The 17,054-nt window shown below is 37.3% G+C and overlaps 1 protein-coding gene across 2 annotated transcripts in view; it reads right to left on the reverse strand.

Moving 5' to 3' along the window:
* The window catches only part of UBA6 (ubiquitin like modifier activating enzyme 6), a 62,634-nt gene extending 52,915 nt beyond the window's left edge, over nucleotides 1-9,719 (reverse strand). Inside the window, exons 1-6 of one of the 2 annotated variants that reach the window (XM_007496380.3) lie at nucleotides 9,513-9,719; nucleotides 8,384-8,446; nucleotides 2,843-2,937; nucleotides 2,565-2,593; nucleotides 2,332-2,426; nucleotides 1,316-1,427 (exon numbers count right to left, since the gene is read on the reverse strand). In XM_007496380.3, the coding sequence (XP_007496442.1) occupies nucleotides 1,316-1,427; nucleotides 2,332-2,426; nucleotides 2,565-2,593; nucleotides 2,843-2,937; nucleotides 8,384-8,446; nucleotides 9,513-9,598 (480 nt within the window). In that variant the 5' untranslated portion in view covers nucleotides 9,599-9,719. The other variant, XM_016423225.2, reaches the window with a different exon arrangement.
* Between the last annotated feature and the right edge of the window lie 7,335 nt (nucleotides 9,720-17,054).

Raw genomic sequence — 17,054 nt, forward strand, 5'->3', positions numbered from 1 at the left:
ATTACTGCATATTCTAACGTATCAATTCTTTTATATATATATGTATATGTATATATACATATATATATATATGTTTTATATTATACAACCCTGTACTTGTTTGATAAAGAGTAACATGCAAATACCAGCACTAACATGTTACATATTTTTTATAAAGTAATTCTACTTGACTTTAAGGTTATTTGCTTATCTAGGAACCAGATTCTTAAGACAAAGATTAATTATTACATTCCAACAAAAACCTATTTATTAAGCATCTACTATGGATGAGGTGCTAGGAATACAGAGAAAAATTCACAGTCAATGTCCTTAAGGGATTTATATATTATTAGGGAGCACGGTATGCAAATAAATACATAGTAAGGGGTGACAGGGAAGATGCAGACAAAGTACCCCAGGAAAGTTGTAGCTGAGGAAATGACACAAAGTTTTGCTGATATGGCACTTGACCCAAGTTTTAAAGGGAGGATAAGGATTCTGAAAAGAAATGAGGGAGAATATTCCATATGGAGACAAGCCATATTCTATGGAGGTAGAAGCCATATAGAGTTTGGGAAAAAGCTTAGCTAGAATGTACACAAATGGAAATAATGTGAAATAATGCTAAAAAGTGAGGGAAGAGTAAGATTCATCAGAATATACATTTTAGTATTCTTTGTCAGTGAATATTCATGTATTTATTCACCTGACTGACTTATATATGTATACAAATACAAAATATAAGATTATAAAACAACATATACCAAACATGATATTCTTTAGTTATTTCATCATAGGATATATTCTTGAGGATAAGAACTATCTTCCACTTTTCAATAAAATTTAAGCAGTCATAATCCATAATAGGTAGAATCTTTTAAATGAAAATTGATAAATGTCATAAAGAATGGGTTGTAGAAAATGAAATAGAAAGTTATTTTCCCAGTTATTATACAATAAAGAACAAACTAAGCATTATCATGGGATATTATTATGAGATGATTTTCAAACATTATTAGTGCAAGTCTTTAAATGTAATGAATTTCTGGGGATATTAAGTAATGCTAGAGTAAATATGGCTTATAGGACAAAATCCAAAGTAGATGTGTCAAGAACTGTCATTTAAAAGTTAATGTTGCTGCATGAGTTAAAGGATTTAGAAATGTCCTAGCTTTTTAATAAAAATATCACCAACTTAACTGAAGTAATGTGAATCCAAGTCATTTTTTTCTGGTCCATTATATTTCAAATAAATGGATATTACTATATGACCATTTAAACACTACTTCAAATTATACCAACATTTAATATAATTGCCTACCTAATAATCACCTACCTGATACTGTTTTAGGAAGGAGAGGTCTATTGTTTCATCTAAAGGGACAGAAGATGATGTGACATGGACATATGGATTTAGCTCTGCAATGCGATGAATTATAGCTTCAGCTCTGAAATAAAAATGATACAATTTGTCTCCTGGATATAAACTGCTTATATCTTGGCACAAACTCTTCTAACTAAATACTTCAATCTTATCAATGGGATATGAAAACTCATGGGAACGTTTAATTAAAAAAAAAAGTTAAAAGCATAAGAATTACAAAAACAACTCGGTAAATACCTAGCTTTACTTAATCAGGCAGCATTGAGCAGTCATACAATCACGAAGGATATGCTCATAGTTCTATGAGACCTCTTTAGTTCAGTGTTAATATTCTTATGTTGTCCAGTTGTTTTCAGTTGTGTTCTACTCTTCATGACCCCAAATGAGGTTTTCTTGGCAAAGATACTGGAGTGGTTTTCCATTTCCTTCTTGAGCTCATTTTTACAGATGAATAAATTAAGGCAAATAGGGTTAAGTGATTTGACCAGGGTCACACAGCTACCAAGTGTCTGAGGCCAGATATGAACTCAGAAAGATGAGTCTTCCTGAATTCAGGCCCAGCTCTCTACTCATAGTGCCACTTAGTTGTCTCAGTTAAAATTTTAGATAGTTAAAATTAAACAGGAAATCCTTTTATAAAGTACTCTGAGAATCTAACTAGAATTAGTATGATAAATTCTCCTCCCCAACTTCAGAAATTCATTTATTCATATGAAAATGCTTCAAGTTAGACAAGTTAATATTGATAGAGTAAGTCTAGATGATCAATATTTTTTAAATTTAATTTTAAAATCCCCCCCATGCATTTTATATACATATATTTGTATAAAATCACTCAAAGATGACCAGTATTATTAAGACTTTACTGGTTAATTATGGATTAAGCAGCTCTAGTCCTTTCTGAATTTTGTATTATGGAAATATAAGCTTACATGGTAGAGAAATCAAATAATAAAATTTATCCAGACCTGTTTCTTCTATTTACAACATCATCTTCACAGATAAAGAAGTTGGTTCCTATGTCCCATGCTTGGCATTGCTTTGTGTCATGAATTGTAAGTGACTTCCAAAAAAAAAAAAGGAAAGCCATTTAAAAATATAGTTTTGAGGGAAATAATTAAAAACCAAGATTATAAGCTAATACAAGCCAGAATAAGTTTGTAACAAATAATTATTTTATCATGTATGGTTATTCACATACCTTGATTCCAGCAAGAACAATATTCTTAGCTAAAAGAGGAGGAAAAGAATAAAGATCAGCTTATTATTGGCAAAACTTAAGAGAACTGGCTAGCTTATTCACTTTTTAAGAAAAAATTGACAAACATTCTGGGAGGTGGACAAGGAATAGAATTAATAACTAATGGCATTTTTTTAAATTTTTAAGTTAAGCAAAAAAAAAAAGTCATGTTAAAAATACATATTTAAAATTCTGAAAAGCACCCTGGGACTACAAATAAATATTAAAATACAACTTACCAATTTCCACACCAAGTCCACCCATACCACTTAAGAAAACATGGGATTTGGCCATCTTCTGCATTGCTGAATCTCCAAGAACATACCTCTGTCGACTACAAAGTAAGAAACATATTGAGGGGAAAAAAATCAAGAAAAGAATTCCTTCTTTAAATTTCTAATATTAAATTTACTATTTCTGAAAAACAAATAAACAAACAAACCTGTTTCTACCTTTGGTGAAAGATTGAGTTCTTATGAACCACATTTGAAAATAACTTAAAATAAATCTTCTAATTTTTACAACTAACATTTTAATCAAGAAATATGAAAAAGGAAATTGCATGCTTTATACAATAGTTAAGTCTTAGTTTTTAAATGGAAAAAATAGAATATTTATAACTTTATAAATATTAGGTATATCATTAAAACCAGCAGATAAAGAGTTAGCTACCCCAAACTGTGAGTATTAATTAATAATGATGTGGTACAGTGGTAAGAGCACTGTATTTGAGGTGAAGGGACCTGCCCTGTTTCCTAATCTGTGAAAAGAATTGGACTGTATACCTTCTAAGATTCTTTGTGCTAAATCTGTGCTCCCATAATCCTAGGCCCCATTTTTTGAAGATAATGGTCTTCTTCAATTCAATAAATGTTTATTAAGAATCTAATAATAAAGTTCTCCATGCAGGCATTAGGGAATTAAACCAGAGTTCCTGCCCTCAAATAGCTTTTTTTACTTACAAGTGGGAAATACAATATTTCACATAAGTAACTACTAACTATATACAAAGTAACTTCAAAAAGGCAAGAATATTAACAATGGGGGATTCTGAAAGGAGACAGCACTTGGTCATGACTTGGAAGCAAGTTAGTGAATTACAAACCTGAGGCACAGAGACTTATGTTATACTAGACACAAGGAACTCCCAAAGATTTTTCTTTAAACTTTTATCTTGTCTTCGAATTGATACTAAGTATCAGAGTTCCAAGGCAAAAGAATGGTAAAGGCTAGGCAACTGGGGTGAAGTGACTTGCCCTGGATCAGCTAGGAAGTGGTGGAAGCCACATTTGAACCCAGAACCTCCTGTCTAGAGACCTGGCTCTGAATTCACTGAGCCATCTAAACTGCCCCCAATGGAGGACAATTAGAGCAGATATCAGACAGTCTGATTAGAAATACAGATTTCTGAAGTATATGGAGGATGGATGAGTGATGGAGAGTCTTTTAGAGATGGAGTGCCATGTTCCTCCCCACAATCTCTCACATAGGGGAGAGAGAAGGTGCTCCCATTGGGCTGTTGGGCAGAGGGGCAAGTGAAGTGAGGAATATCCTCAGTGAGTGTAGAAAGGGGTGAGGGGAGTGGCCCAAGCACTCTGCTCTCCTCCAGCTCTGCTGCCTGTGGGCTACCCCCTCCCCCAACCCCCTTTACCCTCAATGTTGTGGGTGGAGAGGGAGAGAGGAGAAATTCCACCTGAGCCCCTCTGCCTTTCTAGTAATGAACTCTGAAGATGGGGGATGGAGAGGGAGAGTGGCTGAGTGGCCATAGAGAGCATTTTGTGTGCCATCTGTGGCACTTGTGCCATAGGTTCAACATCACTGGACTATAGGGAAGAGAATGGAAAAATGAGGGTCATTTAGGAGGATGTTGGATTCTCTGATCCAATTAAAATATTCTTCTTGTGGTTCTCACATTCAACATTCTATTCTCTAGGTCTCTTGCTAGAATACATTTACCACTTCCTGACCCTGACACCTTTTAAAATTCCTAATTTCTTTCAAAATATAGTTCAAACACCAATTTATACAGAAGGTTTTTACTGATCCTTCCAGCAGAGAGTGCCCATCTCTCCAAATCATCTTGTATTTAGAGACACACTATATATACTTGTATATTTATATGTTTTCTCCCTAAATAGTATGTAAGCTCCTAAAGGGAAAAACTCCTTTCATATTTTGGACTTTCATCATCAGCACCTGGTCCCAAGCACATAATAGGTACTTAACTGCTTAATGACTGATAGTCATTACAACAATCCACATTAAGAGGTGATAAGGGAAGGAAATAGAGTGGTGGTCCAGTGAGTAGAGAAGAGGATACATGTGAAAGATATTGTAAGGCAGACTCAATTTAAGACTTGGGCACCTGATTGGTTACTACAAAGTCTGTGGAGAAGTAGAGTGAAGAGGGAAAGGAGAGAAGAAGCATTAATACAGTGTCTATTATATGCCAAGCACTTCTACAAATATCTTATTTGATCTTCTTAAGAACTCTGTGAGGTAAATTCAGTTATTATCCCCATTTTACAGATGAGGAAACTGAGGCAAATAGGTGAAGTGACTTGTCCAGGGTTACCTAGCTATTAACTGCTTCTTGACTACAAGTCCACCAATCTTTCCCTTGTGCATTATGTGCTCTGGAAACCCTCTTTTTCCAATTCTACACAAGCACAGCCTCCTTCTCTGGGAGGGAAAAGGTGGGAGATGGGGAAGACCAGGCACTGATAGTAATTGGTCATGTCGTAATAATATGGGCTAGATTTGGTAGAGGAGAGTTGGCTTGCATCCTAGTATAAATGTCCCTAAACCCAGCCTCTTCATGTCACTCATGTCGCTGATATAGCCTGTTTTCTAAATGGGGATGAATGAAAGAAAAATAATTTAAGCACTTACTCTGTGTTGAGGGATGTGTGTGGGGGGGGGGGGGGCCGACAATTACTACTAAAAGAAAGAGTCCTGCCTTCCTGGAGTTTACATTGTAACAGAGAACAAACAAAAGGGAGGGGCCAGAGGCCAAAGTTTTTTTCTTGGTGAGCTGTTCTATCAGGCAGTCAAATGATTTCTCCTTTCCTGAAGCAATGGTGTAATTGTTATGGGAAGCCTTTCCACATTCCTTGCTAGCCATCTTCTGAAAATTGCCTTTAATATCTTACATATTTTTGTTGTTAACTACTTATGATACCACTATTTGAGGAATTCCCAATCATTTCCACAATTGAGGTAGCAGAGGCATCCACTGGGAGATCCTTCTTATCTCTAACATCACATTTTAAAATCCCCTTTCATTTACTTCACTCAAATATTTGAGGTCTTTCTCTTTGAAATGGTCATTGCCTTGACTTCTGCCTTTGATCCTATCCCCTCCTTTAGTCTAGAATCTTGACTCCTTCATTACTGCCATTTTCTTCTCGATCTTTCCTTATCCACTTGTTCCCTTCTGAGCGGATTTCAAACATATCCAGTTCTCTCCAATGAATAAAAAATCCCTTCACCTGAGCCATTCCCTCAGGCTATACCTTCCTACATATCTTTTTCCTTTTGAATTAGATGTCTACATATCTTTGGTTTCTATGCTTCTGCACTGCTTGTCCTTCAAATCTGGATTATTACTCTCCTCATCTCTACTTTCTGGAATTCCTCATTTCCTTCAAGATTTGGATCCATGGCTACCTTTGACAAAGGGCCTTCCTATCCTCCCCCCTCAGCTGCTAATACATTTCCCTCTAAGGTTACCTTATATATTCTACATGTGTATCTTGTATATACCTATATATGGACCTATTTGTATGTAAGGAACTTGAGGGAAAGAACTGCCTCCCCTTTGTCCTTGTATTCCAGAGCTTAGCATAGTGCTTGACATATAGTTGGTGCTTAACAAATGCTTACTGACTGATTGATTTCTTAGCCAAATTTTCAGAGATCTTTAACTAACGTGTAAAAGAGTTGTAATTAGCCATCATTGGAAGAAGTAACTACAATGGCAAAAATGAAGATTTCCAAAATACTGAAATAGGGTACATATAAGTGTATGAATGTGTATACATACACACACACACATACGATATATATATAAATGTCATGTGTGTGTGTATAAATAAAAATAAAATGTCATATATATGAGAGATATAGCAAGAAGTTTGGATTTTTCAGCAGAGGCTGAAACTATAAATGACTCAAGGATTTAGGAATTAGAGGAATAGCTCTACAATTAGCAGAAACAGGTGAGCCAGTTTAAATGAATGGTGAAAAGATCAACCTTAAGTACATGAAGTATGAAGTGTCATTGGCAAAAGATAGAAACAAAAGCTGATGCTTGAGAAATCAGGGTAGGAGATGAAGATATGGGAATTATCCCAATAGAAGTAGTAGTTAAAAATCATAAGATATAAATATAATTATAGCACCTAGCATGAATAAAAGCCCTTAAACATGTAACTGAAGTCAAGAGAAAGCATGATACAGAGGAACATAGAAACGGGACAAAGACAAAAACTTAGGAAAATCCTTTCAACAGGGAGTAAGTACATGGAGAAAAAAAGAGCTAACAAGAGAGAAATTCACTGGTGAAGGAGGATCAGGATATTGCAACAATATGGGAGCCAAGGGAGGGGAGAGAATTTCAAGGTTAGGGATGATAAACAGCCTTAAATATTTCAGAAAAGTCAAGGATCTTTAGGACTGAGAAAAGTTCACTGGAATGGGCAATAAAAAGGTCACTGATAAACTGAAAGCAGTCTGAGTGGGAGTTAGGTTCAAATACTGACTTCTTAAGACCCAGGTGACACTTCTCTAGGTCTCAGTTTCCTTATCTGTAAAATGAGATAGCTGGACTTTTGATGGCCTATCCAAGATTAAATCTATGATCCTAGTAATAACAGAATGCAAAGGGTTAAGGAGTGGGTGGTATAAGGATGTAGAAAGAACAAAAGAAAATCAATGAAGGCTAACCTAGACATAAAAGGCCTCTTAGTTTTTGATATTTATCTTCCAAAGCAGGAAAAAACCTGAAAACCTTTAACTACTAAAATTTTCACTGTTTAAATCAATATAAAAACATTAAATGTGTCTCATTTGCCTTGGGCAACATTATTAATTTTATTTCAGCCACTCTGCCATATTCAAGGAAAAAATGATCAGTAAGAAAAAAAGCAACATATCCCTGCCAGCTAAATTAACTGTTCTTCAAATAAATAATTTATACATTGTCTAATAGGAGCATATTTCCTTTAATGAACTGATCTCTTGTACTCGTGATTCAACAGTCATCACCTCACTTTTCTCATAACTCACTAAAGTTAATGGATTTCCTGTCATTATCCTTCACCATCCTACAAAATGGGGGAAAATTTTTTAAAGGTATATTGATCCAAAATCAAGTCACTTTTCCCAAATCTGGCTTCTATGAAATCTGAGTATAGCCTAGAAACTAATGTTTTTTTCCAATGTGCGTCTATACATCTATCTATGTATACTTTTTTTCAAACAGATTTCATTTTAAGAATGTGACTAAGATTCAAGAGCAGCTTAAATATATTAGGCCCAATACTTTTCAAACAGTAGTTCAATTATCAATTAAGATTTCAAATATGGTTAAAAAAATTAAATTCATGCCTAACAAATTTTTCTCCAAATCATAATTTGAGGGAGAATTCTTTTGAATGTCTTCAAAATTCTTCAGCAGCCTAATGATAACCTCAGATTATGTGAATATTAAGAAATAAGCACTGTAAAACAAATACTGATATACAAACCCCAAACCCTAGCTTTTTGTGGGTTCTTACCTGTATAAAGCATCATCAATTTCCATTGAGTCAGTTGACATATTGGGAGAATATTTATTTGTACTGCAAAAAGAAGATAAAAATCACAAGGGTAAATAAGATTGCTATTTAGCAAACATTTGCTAAATTCTTTCTATGATCTAAGAATTGTAAGACTGGAGCTATAATTTCACTCATAGGGGAAATTTTGAATGAGGAAACTCCTACTAATGATGGTGGATACCTATGCAATTTATCATCTTGGAGAAAGCATTGAGAGATTAAGTGACTTATGCAGGTTCACACAGTTAGTACCTGTCAAGAGGTGGCTGAGTGGTAGCATGGTAGAAAGTCAAGCCCAGAGTCAGAAAGAACTGGATTCAAGGCCTACTTCTGATATTATACTTAAGTTTTAAAATTTAAACTTTTATAAGCCTAAAAAAACCCTCCTTTTTAAATGTACACTTTTAAAGCACAAATATAATTTTATTTTTGCTTAAGTGTTTCTAGAATACTTCATTTTGAGATGGTAAGACGTTGGGTTCTCGCAAGTTAATAAGGGTACAAGCACTGTCAAAAATTAAGCTAGAAAACAAGGAACTGTTCTAGCAAGGGATTGTTTTTTGAGGACCTGAGTAGGTAAACTGAGAAAGCTTTGTCTCAGATTAGCTATGATTAATAATAAATGCTTTAGTTACAGCATACTTCAACAACCATCTATTTAACTTAGAGTAAATGAAATCTGGGTTGGGTTGGCAGATACCAATGATACCAGAGTGGCAGGAAGGCCGAGGGGGCGCCTGGGGATTGGGGCTTTTCAGCAGCGAGAGGAAGCACTGTCCTGGCGGAGAGCGTGGCCGCAGAGGCCCCGCGCCCTGGGGGCCAAGAGTGGAGCACCTACCGCGAGCGATCGGGTGGGCATCCCGGAAGGTTGCGGAGGAGTAATTTCTTTTCAACTGATTTCGGGGTCCGAGAACCTGGCCCCGCCCCCTAGTCCCCAGCCAGGCTTCCCTCCCCACCCCCCGGCCCAGCCCGGTGCCTACTGCCCGGCTTCCCTCTTCCGGCCTCCCAGGTGGGGGGTAGCAAGCCTAGAGTCCTGCCGGCGCTTCCCCGCGCCAGCTCACCCATGCTGGTTTGCGGGCCAGCTCACCTGCTGGTTTCTCCCGGATCCGCCGCAGCCGAAGAGGGTATAGCCTCTTCCCCCCCAGGAGGTGGGAGCGAGTCAGCTTCCTCCATCTCTTCTGCCTCTGAAGCTGCTGCTACTTCTGCTGCTTCTGCTGCTAAGACTACTGCTACTGCTGCTGCTGCTGCTGCTGCCGCCGCCCAAGGGAGGCAGGGAACGGGGCGGGGCCTTGGGGGTCACGGGGGCGGGGATAAGTGATGTCGTGCAATGGGGTGGGGTCTGTTTCCGGCTCCCAGCGAATTCTACTTCCGGCGGGTGGATAGGGCGTGGCTTTAAGAGTTGCTGACTGTTCTCTGTGTGTGTATGCATGTATGTATGTGTATGTATGTGTGTGATAGAGAGGTAAATCTGGGGAAGGAGAGTATATGTGGTTGGTAGGGATGCATAAACTATCCCCTTCCACTTTCAGAACGAATCAAGTCAACAAGAATTTGCAGCACTTATTAGAATGGAAGCATTGTGCTAAATACTGAGGTACAAAGAGAGGTGAAGGACAGCCCTTGCTATTGAGGAGCTCACAGTTAAATGGTGGAGACAAAATGTAAATAACTGCATACAAACAAGTTGTATATAGGATAACCTGGAAATATTCGACAGAAAACACTAAAATGTTGTGGAAAGGCCTCCTGTAGAAAATGAGATTTTAGCTGGGATTTGAGGACTTCGAGGATACAGTTATGAAGAAGAAGGTAGTTTTAAGAATTCCTTAAGGGCACTGAAAAATTAAAATTACTTGCCCAGAGTCATAAGACTAGTTACTATCAGAGCTCAGAACTGGAACCTGGGGTTCTGTTCCATGCCTGTGCTCATGGATGTTGTTCAGTTACTTATAGTCAATCATGGTAAGACAATAGTAACCCTTCTGTGACAAGCCACAATTGTTACTCAGAAAAGGCATGTATTTCTGATCACAGATTTATCACTTTCTGGCATTGGCAAATGATTAGTTATGTTAGTAAATATGCCTAGATTATGCTGTAATCTCACTACAAAATTATTTTGAAGTTTATTTCCTCCAGGTCAATTAAACCTTTTTCTAGGCTGTGTAAAGTACATTAATCAATCTGAAAGCATATAAGTATCTGCTATATGCTAAGCTCTAGTGATAGAATAATGAAAGTGAATTAGTCATTCCCTTGGGCAGGGAGTTCAGGAACACACAAAATCTGTACATGTAAGTATATAATATAAAAAAAAATGAATACCACATGGTTTTCGGAGGAAGAACACTAGCAGCTTGGGAAAGGGGATAAACTATCTGTAGAGGTTTCATATAGAAAGTAAGTTGGGTTTTGAGGGAAAACTAGGGTTCCAAGAGGGAATCTGTCTATAGTTAGTGCTTAGTATCATGTGCAAAGTACTACAATTCTACTAGTTTTTGTGTTACTCTCTTTCCTAAGAATATGCCTCTTAAAGTACTTTTAAAGTAAATTCCTTTAAAAGAAAGGTGCAGGCCATCTGGGTAGCTCAGTGAATGAAGAGTCAGGACTGGAGAAGGAAGGTCCTGGATTCAAATGTGACCTCAGACACATCCTAGCTGTGTGACCCTGATCAAGTCACTTAAGCCCAATTTTGTAGTTCTTTACCACTTTTCTGCCTTGGAACAATACTTATTATCAATTCTAAGATAAAAGGTAAGGGTTGCTAAAATAAATGAAAGGTGTGTTGCTTTCAAGTAGCAGAGGAAAAAGAGGAAGAAGGAAGGATAAGGCAAGAGAAAGTAATGGCAAAATTCAGTAGATAGGAGCAAACTTTGGCTGCAGTGGTGGAAAAAATGGAATAACCAGTTTGTAAGTCTTTATTAATCACAATATGCCAGGGACTTAGCTAGGGGGCAGGGATACAAATGCAAAAATGAAACATTTCCTGCCTTTTAATGCATGTTTACATACAAAATGAATACAGGAAGACAGCAGTAGGTTAGGAGTATCAAGAGATAATTATGGAGTTGAGTTTTGAAGGAAACAGAATTCTCAGAAGTAGAGGTGAAAAGGAGGAAATGTATCCTGGGTATGGTGGGGAACAGCCAGTATAAAGACAGATAAAGGATAGAGTGTTGTGTATGAAGAAAGGCAAGCTGACTAGCATGGTAGCATCATAGAAGGTGTGAAGGGAAATGTGAGAAAAACAAACTCAAGTTTATGGCAGGGTCTTGCCCCAAGAATGGGAGACAAACTCTGTTCAGTACAGATGTAAAAAAAGAACTTTATTTGAAGAAGTGGTTTATTGTGTTAATAATAGCCTAATAGCTGATTAAATAGTCTGGGGGCTAATCAGATAGACTTAGGGCTAATGGATAAGCCCTGGGGGAAGGAGAGTAGGCCCTCTGGAGCTGATGGAATAGCAGCTCTTCTGGTGTGGAGTAGCAGCCCCAGGTGCAGAGCAGCAGTTCCATGGTGGAGTAGCAACCCAGGTGTGGATTAGGGTTTGCATATTTATTTAGGCTCTGGGAGCTTCCAGAGAAATCTTCACTTCTGCCCCAAACCCTGAGAAATGGGCTTGGCCAAATTTAAGTGGAGGTGTGGTTTTGGATTCAGCATGCATGTCATAGGGAATAAGGAGCATGTGCAGGTTTGGAGGATCTTTCTGGAATGCCAGAGTCCCCAGTGCACATGTCCCATGTTCCCCCCAATACCTGCCTGATCAACATTTGTCAATGTGGGAGAGGTCTCACTGCACTTCTGGAATGGAGACATGGGTGGGGATCATGCGTCCCATTAGACTACCACTACAGGCAATTAATTGTGTCTAACAGCTCAGAATGAAAGTAAATAAAGAACTATAAAAGTAATTAATAAAATCAATTAGGCGCAAAGCTGATGCTCACTATAGAACAGTACAGATCCAGTATAGGTGATTGATGTTACAGAATGGGTAAATGATGAATCTGCAATTCATGCTTGACTGATGCTGAAATTACAGGTTTTGTAGTTGATGTTTAGTGCTAAGTGGCAAGAAATACAAGATTTCAGAGAATGAGGCTCATGTTCCTATTACTTACTCCCCACTGCCAGCCTCCATCAGGAAATAATATAAAATAAGACTGGAAAGGTTATAGTCAAATTGTAAAGGACTTTAAATGCTAAACTTAGGAGTTCATATTTTCTACTAGAAGCAGTAGGGAGCCACTGGAGTTTACTGAATAGGGGGTGTGGTCAGACATGTGCTTTAGGAAAAGAGTGTGGTGAGACCTGTGGTAGGGAGGCCTATTACAGGGCAGTAGCCTCATAGTTTTGGGGGCAGCTAGGCAGCACAGTGTATAGAGCACTAGGCCTAGAATTAGGAATGCCTGAGTTTGAATTCAATCTTAGATACCTACTAGCTTTATGACCCTGAGGAGTCATTTAACCCTATTTGTCTCAGTTTTCTTATCTTTAAAATAAGCTGGAGAAGGAAATGGTAAACCATTTCAGTATCTTTGTTAAGAAAACCCCAAATAGGGTCAAGAAGAAGAGTCAGGCATTATGGAAACAATTGAACAACAAAGCTTCAATTTATATTAGTTCTCTCAACCTCAACTGCCTTTGCACTAGCAAGTTGGTCCCCAGAATTACATGGCATCTCTCCTTCAGACTCGAAGTATAAACCTGAAGAGTTTATATTCTTCTAAAACTATCCTAAGCTCTCATCTGTGGTGTCTCCCCTCCCCGCCAATCAATCATCAGTATTTACTGTGAATATAATTTGTCAGTACAAATTAATGTCTTTAGAGTATAATTTAACCATTTAATAATAGCTGTGGGTTGGCTCTAGGCAAAGCAGATTACATATGCTCAAAAGATTGGGCCTGTATTAACCAGTCCTTTGTTACAAGGCTATCTCAGTAGTCCAGGAGAGAAGTAATAAGACCTTAAAACTAGGGTGGTGGACATGTGAATAGAGAGAATATGTGTTGAGGAGGAAGTATCAATAAGACTTGACAACTGATTAAATATACTAAGTTGAGGATGACTCAGATTTGAGAGGTTATGAGCCTGAGTGACTGGAAAGTTAGTGCTATCCTTAACAGAAATAGGAAAATTTGAAAGAATTTATTTATATTTTTGAGGAAAGATGAGTTCTTTTTTGGTCATGAAGAGTACCCAAAATTGTCCTATAGGTATAGCCAATTGAAATTATCCCATAGATAGTTGGTGGTATAGGAGTACAGCCCAAGCCAGAGTCTAAAACTGTGTATGTACATTTGGGGGTAATTTACATAGAGGTGATAACTAAGCTCATGAAAATTAATGAGGTCATTAAAGTGAGAGTATAGTGACAGAAGAGAATAATGCTCAGGAAAGAACCTTGGAGTATGCCCATAGTTGGGATTCATGATATCCAGCAAAGGAGCTTGAGAAGAAGACAGCTAGGGGGAGAATTAGTAGTGAGCAGTGTCTGGAAAACCCAGAGGAGATAGTATCTAGGAAGAAAGGATAGTCAACAGTATTAAATACTGTAGAAGGGTCAAGAAAGATGAGGCCTGAGAAAAGACCATTTGACTTGGCAGTTAAGAACTCTTTGGTAACTTTGGAGAGAGCAATTTCAATTGAGTGATGAGACATGTAGCCAGATTGTAAAACAGTGGTTTGATGATACAGGGATGCTGAGTTGATGTAGTGGCTCCTCACTTCCAAGGCCTAAATCCATAATATCACTGAGACTCTTGTCTTCAGGATTCTGTGGTTAGGCAAAAATTCTCATGTCTTCTTGATTAATCTGATTTGCATCCAGGCAACCTAGTGAATCTTCATGTTACTGACCTCTTAAGAGTTTGCTTTATGTATTGACAAATTATATTTGTGGGGTAGTATACATGGATTGTTGATAGATGCTGAGAGCAATGGGGAAGTAGTAGAAGTTTGTCCTTCTACTTCTAATAGAGAGGAAAAAGTGAAGATTAACTCTCATTAATATTTGACTTTTCCCTGGAGGAACTTCAAGCAAACCTTACCCATAATCCATCTTTAAGGCAGTATCTACTATTTCACATTCTCATAAACCTAGTGAGTTAATATAAGTCCAGTTTCCATTGTGACTCCAATGTATTTAGTTGTCTATATTGTTCTTAATATATGACCAGGAGTTATTGTCTTATTTCATTATTAAATGACACTGATAAAATTAAGATTTAAAAATATGGTAAAAAATGTCACAATCTTGTTTCCAAAATAAAGATTAGACAATACCACCAACTCTGCTATGATGATGTTGATTGATTGATATATAACAGAAGATTATCATCACATTTATAAAATGAGTTTTGGTTCTTTGCTTCTACTTGTGAGCCAATCAGGAAAAAATTTGTTTCCCTATTTTATGGCTAAAAAAAATTAAGGTCCAAAGAGGCTTCAGTAGAAATCTATTTGCCAAAGGGCAACCTACATCATCAACCTTTTGATTCTCTGTTAACTTAAGAATAAAGAAACTCCCAGGCAGCACACATAGACCAGGTAGGATCCTACAAATGGACCTTTTTCTGCAGAGCAAACAAAAATCTGGCAAAAACCTGACTTGATCCAATGACTGCCACTCTTGATTTGGCACAGGACACACGGCCTCACTCTAGCAGGGAAGGAGCAACCCACCCTCATCCACAGGATTCTACATATGACAAGAGTCCCCTAAATCCTCTGGTTCATTGCTCAGTGTCACATAGTTTTTACTTTCTGGCCAAATCACTTGAGCTTTCTGAGCCTCAGTTTCTTCACATAAAATAGGAATAATTATAGCTTCTATCTCATAGGATTGTTGTAAGGATCAAATGTGTTAACATAGAATACTCTTTATAAGCTTTGTGCTATATAAATTTCTGCTAATATTATTATTATTGTCAATGCCACAATTTCTAAGAACCTACAGAATGATAAGATGCCTTGTCCAGAGAGGGATTACTAAAAGTGGGTAGATTACTAAAAGTGGGTATCTTCTATCTGTTGGCTTTTCTCCTAGTTGAATTTATAATATAGGTATAATAGCTTTAATAGCAGTCTCATTTGACCACATGTGAACCACCCATGGTGGAAGGTTTATTACATTCTTAAAGATGCCAGTTAATTAGTGATACTGTGAGAATACCTGACTAAAATATCAGCCTTGTGGCGTGTCTATGTTAGTGGCCATTTTTCCACTAAGAGGAATTCATCATTAATATTGTCATACAGTTTTAGCTACCTTAATCATGTTCATCTCTTTGGGTGAGAGGGTAGGTATCTTCTAATATGATGTAAGAATTAAAACCAATTATTTCATGATGTTAACACTCTTCCCCGCCACCCCCCCCATATCTTTGCACTGGCTATCCTCCACATTTGGAATGCTTTGCCTCTTCACTTCCATCTCTTAGTTTCATTGGTTTTCTTTTAGACTAAGCTCAAGTTCTATCTTCTGCAGAGGCCTTGCTTTTCTGATCTTGTTGGTTGCTAATACCTTTTAGATTACTTTCTGACGACTCTTTATTTGTCCTTCATGTAGACATTTTCTCTCCATTATATTGTGCACTCTTTGAAAGCAGGGACTATGCTTGCCTTTATATCTCCAGCAATTAGCAAATTATGAACACATGGTGAAAACTTAAGGACTATTTGTTGACTAACTCATTGACTGCTTTATTGTCCTATCAACTTGCCTGGATGGGCAGATATATCATTTTTATATAAATTCCCAGAGGTTTTTTCACTACATCAGGGCAGTGAATGCTAGCTGCTTATCTTCTATTTCTTTTTTCTTTTCTTTTTTTTTAAACCCTTACCTTCCATCTTAGAATGAATACTGTGTATTGGCTCCAAGGCAGAAGAGTGGTAAGGGCTAGGCAATGGGGGTCAAGTGACTTGCCCAGGGTCACACAGCTGGGAAGTGTCTGAGGCCACATTTGAACCTAGGACCTCCTGTCTCTAGGGCTAGCTCTCAATCCACTGAGCTACCCAGCTGCCCCCTTATCTTCTATTTCTTAAGGTACTAGTGGTTTCCTTTCATCCCCATAATCACCAGTGCTGGCACATAGTATAAGTGCTTGATAAATGTTTATTGATTGACATTTATTTTGCTTATATTTTATATCTGCATATATATTTGCATATATATGTATGTATGCATATATATGTATGTATATATTCCCTGACAGGATATAAACTCTTCAAGGGCAGGAACTTTCTTTTGTATCTTTTAAACACCAGCACTTAAGGTATTTCATAGACAATTGTTACAATTGTTGATTGATCAATTCCTATACAAGTGTGAAAATTCAAAGAATGTTCTTTTTTCTAGTGGGGCTCAAAGTGTTACATTTACAAGTCTTGAAAGAAGGCTCTTCCATTGAGTTGGTGCCAAAGTTTTATATAGCCAGGAATTCCTTCCCCAGTACCATACACTTTAGAGAAACAGGGACCAAATATTTCCAAGAAATTAATAATAGATCAGTGAAAGCATTTATTAGCATACAATGATATAGATAAATATTACACAGGCTCCACTGGGACGAAGACCCTGTTCAAAAGGCAGAAATATTTTGACTGGAAAAATAAAAGATAT

This window comes from Monodelphis domestica, chromosome 6 (assembly GCF_027887165.1).
Source record: "Monodelphis domestica isolate mMonDom1 chromosome 6, mMonDom1.pri, whole genome shotgun sequence".
NCBI classification, from domain to species: domain Eukaryota; kingdom Metazoa; phylum Chordata; class Mammalia; order Didelphimorphia; family Didelphidae; genus Monodelphis; species Monodelphis domestica.